At 61.4% G+C, this 20,713-nt stretch overlaps 1 protein-coding gene across 2 annotated transcripts; it reads right to left on the bottom strand.

Annotated features, from left to right (window-relative positions):
* Positions 1-255: 255 nt before the first annotated feature.
* On the bottom strand, positions 256-16,529 carry PPIP5K1 (diphosphoinositol pentakisphosphate kinase 1). Of its 2 annotated transcripts, XM_019533930.1 has the most exons (5): positions 15,503-16,524; positions 12,136-12,198; positions 3,079-3,216; positions 2,621-2,734; positions 256-1,868 (listed from the first exon to the last, which is right to left on the bottom strand). In XM_019533930.1, the coding sequence occupies exons 2-5, from the start codon at positions 12,185-12,187 to the stop codon at positions 1,348-1,350; spliced, it is 825 nt and encodes a 274-aa protein (XP_019389475.1). In that variant the 5' UTR covers positions 12,188-12,198; positions 15,503-16,524; the 3' UTR covers positions 256-1,347. The 2 variants fall into 2 exon arrangements, with proteins under 2 accessions (XP_019389475.1, XP_019389476.1); XM_019533931.1 differs by lacking the exon at positions 12,136-12,198 and having other exon boundaries at positions 15,503-16,529.
* Positions 16,530-20,713: the final 4,184 nt, after the last annotated feature.

The following is a 20,713-nucleotide window of genomic DNA, read 5'->3' as shown; positions in this document are numbered from 1 at the left end:
CTGCACTAGCACTGGGCACAGAGCGGGGGTGGCAGGGGGTTTGGCCTCCCAGTCCCTTGCAGGGGATGAAGGGTAGCAGCTCACATGCACCACCCCAAGTGCCCGCTCCCAGACTCCAGCATCCCCGGGACAGGGCAGGGCGGGGGGCAACCCTGGCTGCCAGCGGTGCCACCTGCACAGGGAGCCACTGAGCCCAGCCGGGGCTGCTGGTAGCCATCCCGTACCGGGCTGCTGCAAAGAGAGCCGGACGCAGGACACAGCAAAGACATTTACTGTGAACACACACTCACGGCAACACAGCACGGAGATCTTTGGGTACAGCTTCACCAGACAGCACGAGTCCTACAGACACAGACCCACCAGCACCAGACACGGGTGCACGGGCGGGCACTGGAGCTGGTGGCTAGAGAGGCCCCACCGCAGCCCCTGCCTCCCTGCAGTGCCCCGCGTACACATAAATATATATTAATAGACTTCTGCTCTATGTACAATAGATTTCTCCTCATTGGTTTCTCACTAACAAACCCTGATTTGTTCAACAGCAGCCTCAGCTCCCGGCACCCAGGCAGTCTGAGTGTGAGCGCTGGCCCATCCTGGCACGGGGCAGACCCGTATTCCCTGCGCCCCTTGCAGCCCAGCCCAGGTCGGCCACAGGCGCTGCCCTGAGCCCAGCCTGTGCTCTACCGGCTCTTCCCCAGCAGCAAAGGGAGCAGCAGCAGCAGCAGCAGCAGAGTCCTACAACAGGCCCTCGCCAGCCAGCTCTGCTCCCACTCGCCCCACTGCTCCGGCCCACATGCGCAGCGCAGCCAGGCCAGCCACTACGCACCCACACAGCCCCGCAGAGCTGGGAGCTTGGACCCCACTGCCAGTGCTGGCAGCTGCCTCCCTGGGCCTGCTGTGGCAGCCAGCACAAAGACTGGCTCTTTATGCTTGGCTGCAGCTTGTGGCTGTTGCAACACGGGTGCCTGCCTGCCACAGCCCAGCCCCTCTGCCTGGAGCCGGGGCTAAGCCAGCTCCCGCCTTCATCCTCTCCACCCAGCAGCTGCAGCCCCCTGCCCCCACCTCGGCTGCTCTGGGACACAGCCGTGCCAGGGGCCGCAGTTCTGCCCAGCACCAGCGTGGCCGCTCCCCGCCGACCCTCTGCCAGGCCTGGGGCTGTTTCCCAGCCAGATGCCAGGGCGGTCCTGGTCAGCCAGCGAGGAGCAGACTCTGGCATCCTCGTGCCGTGCGTGATGCGTGGGCCGGGCTCAGGGTGCTGGGGCTGTGCCCGCCGCAGGAGAGACGTGGCGACCGGCTGTGTGCGGCGCTGACTGCGGTTCATGCACCTCGCTGGCCCGGAGGAAGCGGCTAGTTGTGCACGTCCTGAGGAGGGGGCTGCGATGCCGTGTCCTCAGCTGGGGGGCCAGGCCCAGTGCTGTCCCCTTCTGACTCCTCGTCGCGTGATGCCAGCGGCTCCTCCGGCGCTGGCTGCCCTGCTTCGGCCAGCTCCAGCACCTCCCCGGCAGGCTCAGCCTCCCCCCACACCACTACCCCCTCCTCCACCTGCTCTGGGGCCAGCTCAGGGGCCTGCTCTTCGCCAAGCTCTGCCAGCTCCCCGGCAAGCCCTGCCTCAGGCCCCCCAACCTCACCCCCCGGCCCAGGCTCCCCCACCTCTACCTGGGGCTCGGGGGGCTCCCCTTCTCCCTCACTCTGGCCCAGCCCTGAGGCCTCCGCCTCGCCCGGTGCAGGGGCCTGGCCGCTCAGCCGCTCCTCGCTCCGCTGGGGGCTGATGGACGGCTTCTCGGCGAAGCTGAAGCGCGCATAGTTCTCCACGGAGGCTGGGGAGGAGGGGCCGGCGCTGGAGACTGTGCTGGAGGGGCCGCTGCTGTCTGCAAAGCAACCCCGAGACTCAGCCCCCATCCACCCGCAGCCTAACCCTGAGCCCCAGCCGTGCTGTGAAGGGGAGCTGCCAGGTCCCAGGGATGCTAACCCAAGTGGGGCCTGGGGCCGTTCTGGGGGCCACAGGCACGACAACCCCAACCCTGTTGCCATCGCAGGCTAACGGAGCACGTGGCCTCAGCCCGTGGCTCCCACCACCCACGCCCTGTCTTGGGCAAGGGCCTCGCAGGCTGCATGAGCACGGATACCACCCTTGGCACAGGCGGCATCACCGCCCGGCCCAGGGCCCAGCTTTGCCAGGCTGGGGTTGGGGCTTGCAGTTCAGTCCTTGCCCCCATGGTCACTGGCCTCAGCCCACGAGGCGGCAGCTGCAATGGCTGTTCTGCAGATGTCTCCCTGGAACAGGAGACTGCCCACATCCCGTGGGGACCTGGTGCCCGCCGTGGGCAGCCACAACACCAGGGCAGGGCAGGAGGGAACCGGTCACAGGGGACCCCCATGTCAGCCTGTCCTGAAAGCTGGATGAGGCCACAAACTCAAGGCAAAGATGCCTGGCCCTCTCCGGCTCAGGAGCAGGGCCTGCCTCTAGGGCCAATATGGGGAAGATGGACCTCGGCTGGTGCTGAATGCCCATGGGGGGAGCCCGAGGGACCATCCTGAAGCCAGACCTGCCTCCACCCCTCCCCAACCTTCAGCCATTCCCCCCCACCCCATCCCCCAGGCCCTCTGCCAGGACACTCACACCATGGCGGCTTATCCGAGCGCGGGCGCAGGGGCAGGGCAGATGCCGAGAGGATCCTCTGCGACAGGAACGGGTCCCCAGGCGCCGGGGTCCCCATCATGGAGTCGAAAAGGGCTGCCACAAGAAGAGGCTACCTCAGGCGTGGCTGGTCCTGGTGCCCCCAGTCATATGCAAGTGCTGCCCCGGGCCTGTGGTCACAGAGCCACCTGCCAGGCCAAGGGCAGCCTGTTTCCTGGCAGCTGCAGGCTCCCCGTGGTGGAGCCTAAGTCAGTTCCCTGCTCTGCACAGCCCAGCTTGCAGCCACAGCTCGGGACAGCAATGGATCCCCAGGGCTACCTCTCCCACCCCCAGCCCACGCTGGCTCTGGGCCGGCAGCCTCCTGGATGTGCCCAACTTGCCCATCTCTGCTGGCACTTGAGGTGTGCTGCAGGTCGCTAGCCCTCCCGTGCCCGCGGTACCTGAAGACGAGCGGGCGTGTGAGGCACTGCAGCTGCGGCACAGCGCCGTCAGGAACGCGTTGACCTGTCGCAGCGAGAGGGAGTTGTGCAGCGTCTCCAGTGGGTAGATGGTGGGGACCATGGAGCAGCCTTCAAAACCTGCCGGGAATGCAAGTGGAGACTGAGTGACACTGGCCCCGGCAGGGCAGGACCAGGGCTCCCTCCAGCCCCTCTGTCCCCAGCCAGGCGGGCCAAGCCCCCTCTCCAGCCCAGTGCTCACCAGAGCTAGGCCAGGGAGATGCCACTGGCAGGCACATGCAGGAGTGGGCGGAGGATGCATGGCACCAGGCAGGAAGCGCATGGGCCATGCAGCCCTGTTGGGACTGGCCTGGGTCAGGGCTAGAGAGGGGCTCCCACTCGTGTCTGAGGAGAGCTGACTGCTGCATGCACGAGGGAGGCAGGGAGCCCTGCGCCTGGAGGCTGCTCTCGTGGCCTCCCTGCCCTTCCGACCAGCTCTCAGAAGTCCCCAGGACACAGCAGCCAGGAGCGAGGGGGCTCCTGGCTCAGAGCTCAGTTGGGATCCCCAAGAGCCGACAGCAGGCAACCTCCACCCACTGCTCCTGGGGGCAGCTGCCACGCTCCTATGGCTCTGGGCACCCACCCAGCCTCCAAGTCACCCTGCCTTCCCCAGCTCCTAGGCAGCACCCCCATAGCACTGCTGCACAGGCCCAGGGCCCCTCAGGCGACTCCTGCCTCAACAACTGCTCCCACGGCCCGGTTCTGCCCTTGCGCGCAGAGAGGATCACGTCTGCGGCAGTGCCCCCAGCCCAACAGGAACTCTCCGGCATCCCCAGGCAACTGTGCCACCCTGGTGCCGCCCGCCAGGCACCCGTGCGGGGCGAGGCACTGGCATATGGTGCAGCTGGAGGATGAGGAGGCATGTCCTGCCCAGAGCTCCTGCATGCTGCCCATGGGCACGCTGCCACACAACACGAGCAGAGAAACAAGGAGGCAGACAGGAGACCTAGTCCCTGCCCGGCAGAGCTCATGTTGGGCCCGAACGGGGCTAACAGCATGGCAGCGAGGGGCAGAGCTTGCACGCGGCAGGTGCTCAGCAATGGTTATGGACGAGTGGGGTGCACAGATGCTCACTGTGACCCATGCAGGCATCGTGGCAGGGGGATGCTGGTGGAGAGGGGAGGGCAGGCAGCACAAGCCATGTCCATGTGCAGTGGTGGAGGCAGAGGTGACCGTGGCAGCAGCTGGTGGATGGTGCCTGGATTCATGCAGGGGCAAGTTCAGCTCAGCTATGGGGCTGAGGGGAGGGCAGAAGTGCGACCCCGACCCTGGAGAAGGGAGGGAGGCAGCACGGGCCCAGGCCAGGCTGGGCACAGACAGCAAAAGTGCATGCGACTCGCAGCCAAAGCTGGCCCAGCGGAGGGGCCCTTGTGTCCCAGGCTGTCAGGAGCACGTGGCTGGAAAGGGCCGCAGACCAGTGGGGGAAGAGCTCCAGCCTCCTTGCGAGACTGCGCCTTGCTCCTGCCTGAACTCCAGTGTATGGGGCACACGGGTCCCCACCGGGCCCTGGCCAGGACAGATGGGTGTTCTGCCAGGGGTGAACTCAGGACCCATCATTAGCACAAGCCCTCGTTATGACCTGTACCACTTGCAGCCCAGCCAGTGCCTGGGTGCTGCCATGGTACCAACACGCAGGACACAGAGCCTGCGACCCCAGGGCAGGCACAGGGAGCCCATGATAAGGTGGAGCCCAGCAATGGCGACCCCAGCATGTTTCACATGCCCCGTGCTGTGGGCATCATGCAGAGGAGCATTCACACGTGCTCCTGGGCAGCGTCTGGTGGCAGGGTCTGCATATGCGGATCTATGGACCGGGAACCAGACCAAGAACCTGGCTCACCCTGCATGGGGGCCACGCGGCAGCTTCCCTTCCCAGCTCATGTGGGCAGCATCAATGTCCCGTGCCGCCAGCCCCAGCAGCACAGGGAGGCAGGCTCTGGTGCCAGGCGCTGCCCCAGCAAGGGGAGCAGCCCACAGACGCGCTGTATGCAGGGAGGATGGCTGGTGGGGACTTCACGCCATTTGCCACACCCTCGGAGCAAGAGAAGACTGCAGCCGCCGTGCCACACTTGGAGGCAACAGGAAGGAAACCCCCAGAGCTGCCAGGCTGCCAAGGTTATCGGCAGGAAAGCCCTGCCAGGAGCCAAAGGATCCCCCACTCCCGTTGCAGTGTCGTGCCTGCTGCTGCACCATCTGCCAGCCACCACTTAGTGAGAGCCTCACAGTCCTCCACAGCCACAGCTTTGAGCCCTGTGGGCCAGGCAACATCTCACCAAGCCCGAGCGCGTGTGTGACTGCTGCCCAACCCTCCCCCCCCAGACTCCGTTCCCGCTGCCAGCGCTCAGGCACAGCTGCTGCGAGCGCGTTGCCTCACGGACCAGGCCGCCTAGCCGCTGATGGCCCCAACGTACCGCGGAGTTGGGCAGAGACCTGCCCGGCGCTGTGCAGAGCCCAAGGGGTGCATGCAGCCCCGAGCATCCAGCACAGCGCCCCAAGGGAACAGCCCCACCTGCGCCAGCCCTGCCCCAAAGGAAGGGCACTGGGGCAACTCCTGAGAAGCAGGGACATGCCTAGAACAGCCCTGGGTGCAGCACCCTGGCCCGGCAGAAACACCGGACGGCAGGGCCAGCTCCTGCTCTCTCCCTATGGGCTGTAGCCTGCATCTCCCCTGCCCTGAAACGCGTGAGTCCATGAGCAGCACCCCTGGAGCAGGCTCACCCTGATGCGCCAACAACTGCGATGATGGGGAGTCTGGTGGGGCGGTGCTCCCGGAAGCGGGCCTTGTTTTACCCGGATGGGCAGCAGCATGTGCAGCCGTGCCTTGGGGCAGGAAACACCCCAAAGGGAAAGAGTCGGCTGCTGCTCAGGGGCCATAAGGTACCTGGGGCTCAGGGAGGGACTGGGCTGGAGCCGGGCTCACAGGGATGCCTGCCATCCTTTGGAACGGCTCCAGCCCACGGCCAAGAGCCTCGGCTATAGGGCCAGCTGATGTCAGAGCTGGCACCCCACAGCCCCCGAGAGAGCAGGCTGCACACAGCACAGGGAAGTGTGGAAACGTGCATGGCAGCGATGCCCTGGGTGGGCAGGAAGCATACTGCTGTTGGCTTGGCTGACACCTGCTCACCTCCAATCCTGGGGCCAAGGAAAGCCCGAGGCCTCTGGGAACTGTAGAAGGAAAGCAAGAGCTTGCTCCCTGCACCTGCCGATGTGCTGGGTGAGCAGTGTGACAGGCCCGCTAGACATGGGAGACAGCGTCCACCAGACACAGCAACCTGACAACCACGGAGGAAAAATGCCGCAGCAGCCCAGTGCATGGCCTTCTCTCTGGCCAGACACGTCCAGTCACTCCTGCCTGGGGCGTTTCAGGACAAGTGCCTGCACTGGGAAGCACTACAGCCTACAGCTGATGAGCGTGCTCCCCAAAGGCAGACTGCCCTGGCGCGCGGAGCACGCCCACCCTGCCGTGGGGCCCGAGATGGCAGCAGGCTGTTGGAAGGGTGCTGCGAGGCCTGCGCGCTGATGCGTCCTGGCCTCACTGGAGCAGAGACAATGGCTCTTCCCCACTGCAGATGTGCGAAGGGGCAGGGGAAGTCTGCACAGGTGCTGGCAGATCCTGAGGCCAGGAGCCCACCAGACTTCTCTCTCTGCCTGAGCAAGGTCAACAAGCCCCTAGGGAAGCCTTTTTATTCCAGCTGGTCCATGGATCTGAACAGGCACTGGCTCCAGTCCTATGATGCTGCAGCTGCATCGGTGCGAGTGGATCTGCTGCTCAGCCGGGCTGAGTCCACACTAATGCTGCCACGCTGCCTGCAGGATTGAAGCCAGTTCATCCATAGTGGGCTGTGCAGGGCTGTGTCATGTAGCTTGGACCTGTGACCACTCAAGGGCCCAGAAGTTGGAGACAAGTTATCATCAACCTCCCTTGGCTGGCTTGCAGGTCCGTGCGCAGACTGAGAGCTGTCCAAAACCCTTCAGGCTCCCTGACAGGCTGCAGCTGGTGTGACAACACAGCTCCCACCGCTCCGTTCTCCATGCAGGGATTAATGCCTTCTCCTGGCACAGTCCCAAGTGGAGCAGAGGGCTCTGATGTACGCTGTACGCTACCCTGGACATGAGCTCCTGACAGCCCGGCAGCCAGATGGGGACCTCTGCTCTGCCTGCGCAGGTTGCCACTGCAGCATGGCACCACTGTGCAAGTACTCCCACGAGGGAGCCCAGAGCTGGTGCAGAGGGGTCCCAGCGCCGCCTTCCATGGACCAGGCTGGTCATTATCTGCAACTCCTGTCTGGGTCAGGAGTCACGTGCCAACCACACAGCCATGGGGACGGGGTGATAGCAGGCAGAGACTCAAGGCAGGTCATCAGTCCTCTGAAGCCCTGGGATAGGCCAAAGCCCTCGTCTCTTCCTGCCCCAAACATTTTGCGGATGAGAGTGGCTCTTGGACTGCCCCGAGCCGGAAGCAACAGGGCTCCTTGATTTGACAGGACGTGCAGGTGAGGGTTTCTGCTGCTCTTTGATCTGCTGCAGCAGGACTGCGGTGATGGTGAGGAGGGGACAGGCCGCCCCCGCGGGAGGGAAGGGGACAGTCACAGCAGGCAGGCCCTTGGGGAGCAGCTCCTCTGCACGCTCGCGTCTCTTTTGTTCGTCTCATCCCAGCAACACCCGAGAGCACCCGGAGGCAACTGCTTTGAGTCCTCATTTCTCCCTCCCTGATTGACTGGTTGCTTGCACTGTTCAGTTTTGATCACAGCCTGCTGTGCTTGCTCCATATGTGAATCCCATGGAGATCTGCACAGATGGCTGTCACAACCCAGGGAGCGTGAGTACCTTTAGCCGCTGGGGCACCAGCCATGGCACAATACTGAAGTCATTTTCCAGACCAGATTTTCTGACACTTGGCGTTTTTGAACGAGAACCTTCTCACTTTGGGTGTGAAATTCCCTGGCTCAAACCACAAGCATGCTAATGAAGGGCTTTAAACCATCAGAGATGCATTCACAAATCACACGAGTGCACGACTCTTGCTCTGGAATTTCCTGTTTTACACACACATGCGCGCGCTTTTCCTGCATGATAGGAGCGTTGCACAGAAACCAATTAGTAAGGCTGGGAGCAGGGAAAGTGGATTGGGCGAAACCTCTGTGCACGACAAGCAAGGCACTGCTGAGCCATTCGGGCCTGGTGCAGGCCTAAGCTGGGCAATGCTTCCAAGCACACTTCTGCCACAGGCTCCTGCGGCAGTCCTGCTCGGGGGGACTTGCAAGACCTGCATTTCTGTGCATGCGACGCAGATGATCCTGCCATGGGGCTGGGCCAGGGCTGCCCCAGCACCCTCAATGCAACACGCGGGGGATCGGGCTGAGTGCTGGGCCTAGGGAGGAGCAAGAGGAGCAAGTTGTCCAGCTGGGACGATGCTCGTCCCTCTTCCCTTTGGCAGTCCTGCCTTTCCTTAGCTGTTGCTAGGAGACCAAGGACGGATCCAGTCATGGCTACACAGCAGCAGCTTCTGCGAGCTGCTGGATGATGGCGAGAGCTGGGCAAAGGGGGACACAGGCTGCGGAGGGAGATTCTCCTCCTCCAGCAGCAGCAGACCTGGAACCGGCTTCGCTGAATCGGCCCACAGCTGCCCCCTCCTGTGGCCGAAGCAGCAGCCAACCCATGCAGCACAGCACGCTTCAGAAGCCGCATGCGCCAGGCAGGTCTCAGGAGCAGGCTGACCCCGGCAGGCCGGTTCCTTGCCCCCAGAGCCACAAGGAGGGCATCCGCGAGAATGCCGTGTGCTCCGAGGCTGAGAAACCACAGGGGCCAGGCCCTCACGGCCCTGGGCTTTGGCATGGAGATGCCCAGCTGCTCCCCCCAGCAAAGTGCCTCGGGGACAGGGCAGAGGCCATGCAACACAGAGCTCTCGGCCCACTGCCCCTGGGAAGGGGCGTAAACACTATGAGCACCTCGCTCCCCCTGTGCCTATAGCAGGGTCCTCCTGCTGCCATGCCAGCCTCACACTACAGCTCCCAAGTCGACAGCCTTTCCAACCGCTGGCACCCACCTTCCCTCCTCCTGCGTTAACCTGGGGACCGGGGGAGCGCACCTCTGGAGACGGGGCATGGGCAGGCATGTTGGGCTCTAAGCAGCATCTCAGACAGACAAGCGTGCCCCCACAGAAGGGAGCACAGCACACTCTGGCTGGAGGGAGGCAGCAACACATGACTGCCAGGAATGCACACAGCCAGGGCAGCTCACACGGGAAGGGTCCAGACCTGCCTGGCTGCAGCAGCACATGCGCCTCCCTGCAGTGCCAGCCCACAGGCCTGAGAGATGCCAGGGGTGAGTGCTTCTCACTTCAGAGCAAAGCACACGGCACATTCCCAAGCAGACAGCGCCAGGCAGCGGTGGCGGCAGCGTGCGGTACCGTAGAGGCACTCCATGTCCTCCTGGCCTGAGATCAGCCAGCTCCGGAAGAGGCGCAGGTGGTAGGAGCACTGGTGGAGGTGGTGGGCCAGCGCGGCGTCCAGGGACAGGCTCTGGCTCATGGCATAGTCGGAGGAAAAGCGGCGCAGCAGCTGGGCCACGTGGCGGGGCTCGAGCTCATCTGGAGGAGAGGGGGCCACAGAGTGAGGGGGAGAAGCGGTGAGGAGGGCAGAGGCGGCGAGGGAGGGCCAAGCCCCAGCTCAAGCAGCCCTCCAGACGCTGTCCACCAAGTGGTGCCCACCCGCTGCCAGCCCAGACCCGTCAGGAGGTCACACGTGCCCCCACAACATACTGGGAGCTTCCAGCCACCGGGGCTGTGAGGTGGGACTGAGCCCGCATGCGGGACCCACCGCCAGCATCTGCCCCACCCCGTGCGCCAAAGGAGTCAGGCAGGTTTTCTCCCCAGAACAAACAACCCCCAGAAGTGCGTTTCTGCAGACCAGGCCCAGGTTGGGCTACAGAACTTGGACGCAGCCCTGAGGCCAGGACTGCCTCTGCCACGGAGCTGAGACCTGTGTCCAGCCTCGCAGGCCAGAGCCCCGAGCAACAAGTCCTCCCGCACCACCCGAAGGAGTGAGGAGGGAGCAGAGGAGGCCGGGAAAACTGAGCCAGGCTCCGCTCAGAAGAGACGGCGCAGGGGCTCTGCAAATGCCGAGGCCTCAGCCAGTTACAGTCACTCAAGGGCACGAAACTGCTGAGCTCTCTGGCCAGGAGGGACATGCCAGCACTGTCCTGGCCCCTCATGCTGCTCTTGTGTGTGCCCTGTAGGCAGGCAGTGGAGAGCCCAGCCCTGTCCCTTCATGCACCAAAGCACACGGGACCCTTTCTGGCCTGTGAGCTTCAGGCCAGATGGGACATATGCTGCTGCCCAGGGAGCAAGTCACACGGTCCCGTTTCCTGACCACGATGCATGGGAGAGCCAAGGCAGTTCTTTGGAAGGAAACGCAGGAGCCCGGGTCCAGCACAGATCCCCAGGGGCCTGCTCTGCCTGCATGTGAGAGCATGATCCTTCTGCGCACACAACCCTGCCACGTCCTCACAGCCCACATCCAGCGATCACAGCAAGTGGCTTGAAACGAGACACTGTCCCAGCTGGCAGCTCCTCCACAGCTCAGGGGACACTCACCCTTCTGTAATGCCTCCTGGGAGACATGCAGACCCCCAGAGCCAACCTTGGATCCCTCACTCCAGCCTCTGCTTTTTTCTGACCTTAGCTTTACCCTCCAGACTGTAGGGTGAGATTTCCTCCTATTTACTGAGCACGAAGATCCAGGATGAAGGGAAAAGAAACTGCCCAGCCTGTGTGTAATGGAAGGACTTGCACTGATGCCTACAGACATCTGCTCCAGCCCTGCCCCTGCCAGCAGTGGGGGGAAGGGGGAATGGCTACAAGCAGTAGCTGGGCACCAAACCTTTTCTGAACGTTTCTGTGCAAGATGTGGACAGCACCTCCCAAGCTGGTGGACAAGGCAAGGAGCAGCCACCTGTCCTCACTGCCAGAGGCATGGGATTGGGCACCAGGTTAGTAGCTACATGAAGCAGAGATGCGCAGGGGCATGAGAAGCCACATCAGACACACGCCCCCCCCCATTGATGGCTGCTGGCCTGGGGGCAGCGGAGCAAGCTGTGCCGTGCTCCCGACCCTCAGTCATACCTGCCTCCTCCTGGGGGTGAGCCCACGGGGCCCAAACAGGACAAGGGAGGGACAGGGCCCTTCAGTACCTGGCTCATCCCAGAGCCCCACACTACTGGGGCTGGTGCATGCACGTGATTAAAAGTGAGTTCCTCCAGCCTGGGCCCTGTGAGCAGGGTGCTCGTGCCAAGGCAAGGCCAACCCACCTTTGGGGGGCAGCGGGTGGCCAACTCCAGGACACAGCCATGCTGGTGGGAGCCAGCGTAGCCAGGGCCCCCATGCTGGGGAAGTATGCTGCACACCTGTCCAACACGCCTGTGGCTTCCTTACTGTTTTCCCTGCCACAGGTGCCTGCTGGGAGTGAGGGACCCAGCACTGCCACCCATGCTTCATACACTGGGTCCTCCCGACCTCTGAAAGACTCACTCCCCCCACTGACCCCACCGCAGACAGGGCAGCCTCACTTGCCACTCTCCAGATGCAGCCAGGCTGTTGCAGCGGATGCTGCAAACCTGCAGCGCAGCATCCGCCATGACATGGGGCAGAAACCTTTCTCCTTGGCGAGCACAGGGCAAGGTCCTGATGCCAGCACAGAGCTCGGAGCGCTGCAGGAACCTGCTCCTGCTCGGCTGTAGGAGCCATGGCACTGGCTTCCCGTCAGGCAGGGCATGGCTCCTGCCTCCCCCCGGCCCCTCCAGGTGGTTACACAAAGGATGAGTGAGCGAGTTAGTCACAGCGAGGCAATGGGGAAGGTGAGACACAGTCGGACACCAGACACAGACGCGCAGAGAACATGAGAAGGCCGGAGGGAGGGGGACACCAAAGGAGACGTGCAGAGACTGAGATGTGCAGATGGGTTAGAAGTGTGAGGGAACGTCAAATCAAGGAAGCACACGTACCATTAGTCGGATGCTTTGCAAACGACACAGAAAATCGTTTTACGGCTGGCATAGACAAGAGCTCTGAGGAAATAAAAACACATCGTCTCAGTTAACGGCTTCCTTGGGGCGCCCCAAGCCTCCGCATGCTTCCGGCTCACTCCTGACTAACCTGCCACTGGCCTGAGCCCGTCTGCTCCCCAGACGTGTCACTGTGCCTCGTATCTGCATCACCTGATGGAGCCTGGAAGGCCCTCCCATCCCACCCATGCCTGGCCCCGAGGGTGCCTGGCCTCACCCTGGCATCCGGGGGCTAGGGCATGCATAATGCCACACGGCACCCAGGGAGGCACGATGCCACAAGAGGAAGCAAAGCACAACACTGCCCAGCTGCTCCACACTTCCTGGGGACAGGGGAGTCCCCAGGAGACTGTTTCCCCGCAGCCACTGAGAGCTCAGTGGGAAGCCGCAGCCCCAAACACAACCCTCTGCCTGGGCTAAGCAGAGCGCCAAGGACTTCAATGTGACAGTCAGATTGACAGAGACCAGGATGAGCCTGGACATGGCCCCACTGCTGCCATGGCCATGTAGGGTGTCAGGCCACTTGCCTCGGCCCCCGTGCTGCTGCTCGCGACACAGGCCAGGCCCCGCTCTGCACGAGTTATGCAGTGAGAGAAATGAGCAGACTTAAGCGTTGAATGGGACAAAGGGCTGGGCTCTTGGGACACGTCTCCCACTTCCATAGCCTACCAGCCAGGCCCAAGCCCCCCAGACAGTTCGGGCTGCCCTTCAGAGCCCACAGGGCAGGGTGGCTCAGATCAGGCTGAGAAAGCGGGCAACGGGCCCCAGCTGGGTTCGGTGCAGCCTGCGGTCAGACTTCCTGGGGCTTGGGAATTTGTGGCTCTCATACGTTTCTTTCATGCTTCCATTGTCCCCCCATGGCCTCCCTCCATCAGGGGTCCCAACGCAGGGGCAACCCCCCAGGTGCCTCCGGGCATGGGTGCGTGTGCTGCTTCAGGCCAGGCATGCTCAGGCCCTGCAGCCGTGACAGCACGTTCTAAGACTCAGCTACGTTTCCGCACCTCTTGCTGTACCAACGACCCTCGAGACCGAGGTCCTCCACCTGGTCCTGACAGAGGGCAGCAACAAAACAAGCTGATGTTACCGCTGCTGAACTCTCTCTACCCCAAGTCAGCCATGAGAGGAGAATTTGGTCTCATGCCTCAGTCAGCCTGAGCTCCCGGCTGAGTGCAGCCACTACAGCACCAGCAGCTCAACGTGGCAGAGAGTGAGCCTGCCCCGATGCGTGCTGAGGGGGCCAGAGGCAGGCCCGAGACCAACCACCACCCCAAGTAGATGGCACCATCTGTTACTTCCATGCACCACCAGCCGCGGATTTGTTGTTCTACAGACAGCCCCACGGCATTCTCCCAGTGCCGGGCACGGAGACATGAGCTGTCATTTTGCAGTGATGCCACCTTTTGCCAGAGGGCACTGGCACAGGGTGCGGCACTGTCACTCTGCCCTTGGCTCATGTGTGAGACTCGCTCGCTGAGACAGAGTCATGCTCTGCAATGCAAGCACTCGCTTTACCAGCACCATTCCTAGCAGTGCTGGGAGCATGCGCCAGGCACAGCTAGCACAACCACCCAAGCACAGTGCAAGCTGCAGCTGGCGTTTCCAGGGCAGGGGACTGCAACCTAGAAACAGCCTAAATACCAGCATATGTGGGCGATTCCTCTGCTGCCTATGTAAGCAAAGTATCCAACCTGAGCACTTCCCTCTGCTCTGAGCTGCCTCCCCAAGGCACCTCATGCCTCTGCATCCTCCTGCCTGGTGTGGAAACCTCCAGCTTCCTCCTGGCCGCCTAGGCAGCACAGGGAGGTGCCAGCAGCATGGGGCAGGGATAGCGTGAAGCAGCCTCTGTGCACAACAGAGGTACACGACTGTGCAGCCTGCCTGGGAGGACCAGGTGCCCACAAGTCTAATGAGGTAACACCTGCCCCTCCACGTGGACCTGGACCTCCAAAAAGGCGCATGCAGGGGCCTGGCACGGGGATCACACACAGCCAGCTGGGAACTGCCCAGGGTCCAGGCTCTTGGCTAACAGCAAGTGGGAAGCTGCTGACCGGTCCTGGCTTCAGCCCCAGCACACGGGGTTGAGATCGGGAAGCCCTGGGGTGCACTCGATTGCTGAACTGGATACGTGGCCTCAGGCAGGTCACTTCTGTACCTGCTTCTCCCCAGGGAGTGGTGCTGCCTTTGAGTACTCCAGGAAGAAGGTGACCTGGCATGGCTGCCCTCAGCTGCCCCACCTGCCTGCAACATGGAGACCCTGTTGCATCCTGCAGTTCAGCTCCCAGCTCGTTCCTCCTGGCCCCAGTGCTGTGGGCATCTGAGGCTGGTAGCTGCTGCCCTCCCCCATCCCTGCACTTTCCTTTGCAGTCAGCAGCTACTGGGGGCTACAGAGCAGTTCCTAGGCAGCCGCAGCCGCACCTGCACCTGCACCTGCAGCCAGTGCAGGGCAGGGACAAGGGGCCAGGGCTCTCTGCAAGCTGGAAACACCCTCTCCACACCAGCTTGACAGCCCAGCCCCTGCTCCTTGCCCCTACCTTTTCATGTTGTACAGGTGCCTACAAGGCCTGGAGCAATCAGCTGCACTCCAGCTCCTGTCCCAGCACCCCGCACTCCAGGGCCGAAGGGGCAGGGGCAGCCCCACCCTGCATCTCAACAGCATGCTGTGAACAGGCGCTCTCCACGTGCTGCAATGCATCGGCCCCCTGCCACCAGTGCATGGGTGGACGTGGGGGCAAGCCAACGTGCACTCCAGCAGCCTGTTGTGCTGGGCAGTCTTCATGCAGTTTCAGGGGCAAGTCAGAGACAGCAAGGAGCTTGTCATCTCCCAGCATCTCCATCGGCCAAGTGCCACTGCTAGAACATGGGGTCCTCACCGGGTCTCCCATGGGTGCCCCCCCCCACACACACTGTTGTCCTGACCCCACTGCCCTGCACAAACTGGAGCGGGAGGAGCTGCACGAGCAGGACTCAGACGCGGTTCCATGAGCGCACGGTAATTCCCAGCACGCAGAAACCAGCACTGCCTCTGGCCCTGCCACCTCCACAGCAGGCAAAGTCTGACTACCAAGAGCAAGGGCGGAGCCCTGCGATCTCGGAGCAGCTGGGGGATTCCCTCCAATTCCCACCGATGCTCAGGCAGTCAGGACTGTGCACCCCACGCATCCAAGGCAACTGGCACTGGCACGTGCACGGGTGGATGTGTGCCTGTTCAGATCCATGCACCTGGAGGCCTTGCTAAGCCTTGCCTGGTAACAGCTTGGGGCAGTGAGTCCCCCCACCGGCTGCACCTGTGTGCAGAGGACACACGTACCGTCTTTGTAGGTCAGGCTGGTGGCAAACTTCTTGCCGTGGCTGCGTGCGTAGTCCTGGAGGTTGGGGGCACTGGAGGAGCCTCCCAGCACAGTGGTACTGAACAGCCCGGTGCACTGCGACCCTGGGAAGGCACAGGACTACATTAGTCACATCTCCATGGCCTGCACAGGGTGGTGGGAGGCAGGGCACCCGCTCCTTCACCAAGGGATGAACTTTGGGATGGGGCAGTAATCCTCTGCCCCTGGGAGAGCAGTGGCAGAGGTTGGCAGTTAGAGAGAAGCCTTGGTTGCTGGATGCCCCCTCCCCAGGCTTGGGGCACCTCCCCAGCTGCATCTAGCAGAAATGCTGAAGAGCCAGCAGCACCTGAGAGCAAGCAATGACTAGGGGTCAGCAGCAGGATGGGACCTGTCTATGGGCTGCGCAGGGAGGAGCATCTCTGGCAGGCATGGGGCTGCTGCAGCCAGCACAGTCTCCAACCAGTCCTGCCTAGATGGGGCCTGGCACCCCTCTGCCTTGACCTGCCTGGATGTTCCCATAGGATGCCAGGGGCACATCTAACCAGGCTGCTCTCAAGGACCCTCATCCTCTGGTCACATGCACCAAACCCAGAGCCATGCTGATGCAGTTGCTCTGGGGATACCCTGCTCTCCAGGCCTGGCTCTGGTGTGGTGGAGAGCAGCAAACGGCCCTACCCCCTGCTTTGCCACTGCCTTTGGGTGGGCTCAGTATGCACACAGCGCCGGGTGGGCAGGGCATGCACGGCAGAACCGGCCCCCCCGGGCCTGGCAGGGCAACCCCTATGCTGGCTCCGAGCAGCTGATGATCTCCAGGCACAGGCTGGGAAGCCTGTGAGAACCAGGGCCCACAGCCCCCGCCCTGCCACGACTCAGGTTTTAGGAGTATGCCTGCATGGAGCAGTGAAGCAATGGCAGCACAGGCAGAGGCATGCGCATGCTCAGCCCAGCCAGCCGGCAGCAGCATGGGAGCTGCAGGGACATGGCCTTCCTGCTGCTAGCCCAGGACACTGTGCCACCAGGCACTGTGCCACCATAGGCTACGAGCGATCCATAGGTTGTGCAGTTGGAGTTTGCTCAGCTGCTGCCAGCTGGGGGTGCCCAGGCCCAGATCCCCTTGGCTCACAGACAAATGCTGGGACCTGACACGTGTGATGTAGGAAGCATGATGCCTCCCCAGGGAGGTCTCCAATAGGGGCTGTTGCTGCTGCGCTCCCTCCTGGACTGGGCTCACAGCCAGTGCCTACAGTCCTGCCATGGGGAACCCAGGAGGGAGCCTGTGGAACAGTACAATGGTAGCTGTGGGCACAATGCTCGGGGTTCTGCACCTGTTAGCCAGCGCTCTGCCCAGGCCGGTCTGTGCTGGCACCAGTGGTAATGGATGGGCCGCATGCGGAGCCAAGGGTGATGCTCCCCAGGAGAGATGCAGAGCCCCAAGCACTGAGCAGGGGCCTTTGGAGCACAGAGCCAGGTTCTGACCTTGCCTTCGGGTGCAGCAGACAACTCCACCCAGCCAGAAGTCTGGGCGTGGGCTGATAACCCAAGGTTGTCCTGGAGCCACAGTAAAGGGCTAAGCCTGTAGCAAGACTCAGTCTCAGGACAGAGCTCCTCGCTGCCCTCCAACTGCATTGACCTTGACCTGCACCATAGGGAAGTCTGAAGTTGGAGCTCCCTTCTCCAGTGGGCAGCCACAGGCACATGGAGGGCCAGAGGCACTCAGCTCAGGTCCTGGCAGGAGGAATCCTCAGGCCAACAGCCTCCTTGCAACCAGAGTAACCCTTTGTCCAGCTACGCCTGCCAGCCAGTCCTTAAAGGGGCCCTGCGTCAAGGGCATGGCTCTGTTTTCATGCTGTATTTTCGACTAGGATATTCTCTATTGTCCTGTTATCCCCTGCAGGGCATCACTCACCCCACACCAAACCCTCGGCACTGCTGTTTCACACATCCCGCCAATGGTACAACGACAGGGGTGGAACAGACCCTGCAGAAACTGGCTCATCCAGGGGCTGCCAACAGGATCCACTCCCAGTGCCCGTGTGCCCCAAGCAGATGGTACGAGGTTGTCACTGAACAGTAGCATCCCTGACAGCCCTGCTCAGGGGCCTCGCACAACCAAGGTCTTGGGGGTGGAGAAGACACTGCTGCCACTCAGACATTTGAGGTGGAAGACCTCACAACCACTTGGGCCAGCATGGGGGATCCAGTCAGGTGGAGGGAGACGGTAGGTAATGCCATCTGTGTGGCCAGCACCTCTCAGAGAGCTTCAGGAATGAAATCCTGTTGCTTTCCAGGGGCCGCCTGCATGGGCTGCCAACTAGTGCGGGTCCCTCTGTGGGCAGCAGGGGAGAAGCATCCCTTGAAAGGCAACTGCCAGACAGCTCTGCTCCAGCCTTTGCCCCGTTTGGATGATCTCAGAGTGCAGGTGGCAGCTTCCAGCTCTCTGCAAGCATTCAGAAGAGCCTGGAGCCTTTCTGAACATCCTCGTTCTTTCTAAAAGGCTGAAGGCTCTTGCCACATCTACCATGTCCAGAGACTGCAGCCAGGCTGGAGCAGGAACAGAAGGTGCATTAGATAAGACTAACATGCAAGGTGCTCTTGGGAAAACACTTAGGTTGCCCTGGTCCTTAGACCAGATCCTGAAGAGCTCAGCTTTCTGCACTGGCAGGTAACTCCATGTTCAACTGCTTGTCTCCGTGTGCTTTGCTGCAGGAGACTTCCAGCAGGACACAGCACGTGGGGGTGCATGGTATGGTCCTCAGGCATGGCACATGTCCTACACTGCTCACAGCAGCAGCGTTGCAGTGGTCCAGGGAGGCTATCAAGGCTGAATGAGCATTACCAGGCAGAAGCAGCAGGGTATGAGAAGGGCTGGCGCAGAGCGGGGTGCCCAAGGCCTGCGTCTGGAGGCTGCATTCTCTTTCACCCACCCAACAGGAGGGTCTGAACCAAGAGCTCCTGATTGCCCTGCCTGGCAGATGTTCTGACGGTGAGGAAGCCATTTGTACTGGGGGGGGGGGGGGGGGGGGGCAGGAGCTTCCAGCCCAGTGCCCTGTAGCTCTGGAGCACAGGGTGGAGGCTAAGGGGGAGTGTTTGTGCAGAAGCCATCCAGACAGTCTCCTCCTCTCCCCTCAGGACTTCCAGCATGCCGAGGCCCAAGAAGTCCTGATTGGGGTGCTGTGCCCTACTCTTCTACTTCCCACTCTGTCAGAGTGATCCTACATGAACCTGTCCAGCCCTCTGCTGAGTACTGTCAATTGTCACCCTCCCAGAATGATCACACTGTCACCATCCTGGGAGTGGGTGACGGGCCCAAAATCAGTGTGAAGCAGGTGAAGGGACACCTTGAGAAACTGGACATTCACAAGTCTGCGGGCCCTGGTGGATTGCACCCGAGAGTCTTGAAGGAGCTGGCAGACATCATTGCATCCCCCTTGGCAGAGATATCTGAAAAATCATGGTGCTCAGGTGAGGACCCGGATGACTGGTAAAGACCCAATGTGGTCCCTATCTACAAGAAAGGGAGGAGGGACGACCTGGGGAACTATAGACCAATCAAGTCTTATGTCCATCCCTGGAAAAATCCTGGAGAAAATTGTCAAGGGATCCATCAACATGACTGATGGAAGGCAAGCTTCCAAATGCCAGCCAGCACGGCTTTGTGACTGGCAGGTCTTGCCTGACCAACCTCATCTCCTTCTATGACCAGGTAACATGTGCCCTGGACAAGGGAGATGACATGGACATCATTTATCAGGACTTCAAGAAAGCCTTTGACCTAGTTCCTCACAATGTCCTTATGGTTAAGCTGGGGAACTGTGGCCTTGATCATCATACAGTCCGATGGCTAGGCAACTGGCTACGGGGTCAGACCCAAAGAGTACTAGTTGACAGGAGAAAATCAACATGGTGCAGGGTGACCGGTGGAGTCCCTCAGGGCTGGTACTGGGCTGGTACTCTTTAACGACTTCATCAATGATCTGGATTCGGGAGTCAGATGTGAACTGGCCAAGTTCACAGACGATACCAAATTATGGGGTAGGGTAGTCACACAGCAGGACACACTGGAGATGCAGGCCGACTTGGACATGCCCTCAAAGTAGGCCGACCAAAACCTGATGGCCTTCAATGCACAGAAGTGTAAGGTGCTGCCCTTGGTAGGAAGAACCCCCAACACACTTACAGGCTCAGCAGTACTACACTCGCTAGCACCATGACTGAAAGGGACTTGGCGGGGGGGGTCTTGATTGACCACAAGATGAATACGAGCCACCAATGTGATGTTGTGGCTGGCAAAGCTAACCAAACTCTGGCGTGCATCCACTGATGCATCTCAGGCAAAGCCAGGGAAGTCATCCTCCTGCTGTACTCAGCCCTGATGAGGCCACAGCTGGAGTACTGCATCTAGTTTTGGGCCCCTGCTTCAGAAAGGATGTGGAGAAGCTTGAGAGAGTCCAGAGGAAAGCCACTCAGATGATCCAAGGCCTGGGGCAGGCCATACGAGGAGAGGCTGAGGGACATGGAACTCTTCACTCTGGAGAAGAGAAGACTCAGGGGGGACTTGGTGGCAGTCTACAATTATATAAGAGGGGTGCATCAGGATCTGGGAGAACAGCTGTTCACCGGAGCTCCCCAAGGGATAACAAGGTCTAACAGCCATAAACTCCAGGAAAGCCGATTTAGTCTACACATAAGAAAAAAGTTCTTTACGGTGTGTGTGTCCAGGGTCTGGAACAGACTCCCCACAGAGGTGGTGCAAGCACCTACCCTGGACTCCTTCAAAAAAACAGGTGGATATATTTCTTGTTGGGGTCACTTGATCCCAGCTGACTTCCCACCTATGGCGGGGGGCTGGACCCGATGATCTCACAAGGTCCCTTCCAGCCCCTAATGTCAATGAAATCTATGAAACTGTTGGCCACAATGGAAAGCCAGGCAGCATGGTCGACACGGCAATTCTTTGCTGTGGGGAAGAGATCCTGGGGCTCGTTGCAAGGCTGGCCAAAAGAATGCATGTGCTGCCCTGCACGTGCAACTGGTATGTGGACTTCCCGGCTCAGGAATGCTGGCTGTGCACTCAGCAGCCACTTAGGAGGGCCACTCGTATGGTTGGGGGCCTCTGTGGCCAGCCCTATGAGGAGAGGCTGAGGGACCTGAATCTCTTCAGTCTCCGCAAGAGGAGACTGAGGGGGGGATCT

The sequence above is a fragment of the Crocodylus porosus genome, unplaced genomic scaffold, assembly GCF_001723895.1.
Source record: "Crocodylus porosus isolate Cpor-Errol unplaced genomic scaffold, CroPor_comp1, whole genome shotgun sequence".
NCBI classification, from domain to species: Eukaryota; Metazoa; Chordata; order Crocodylia; family Crocodylidae; genus Crocodylus; species Crocodylus porosus.
The sequence above is the reverse complement of the archived record's forward strand: the minus strand, read 5'-3'. Positions and strand labels throughout refer to the sequence as shown.

Excerpts from the sequence above, each read along its gene's own strand:
- PPIP5K1 (XM_019533930.1), bottom strand. The coding sequence starts at position 12,187 with ATGCCAGCCGTAAAACGATTTTCTGTGTCGTTTGCAAAGCATCCGACT. Across the intron at positions 3,217-12,135 it reads TGCAAAGCATCCGACTAATG|GTTTTGAAGGCTGCTCCATG; the intron begins GTACGTGTGCTT and ends CATTCCCGGCAG. Across the intron at positions 1,869-2,620 it reads CTCGGATAAGCCGCCATGGT|ACAGCAGCGGCCCCTCCAGC; the intron begins GTGAGTGTCCTG and ends GTTGCTTTGCAG.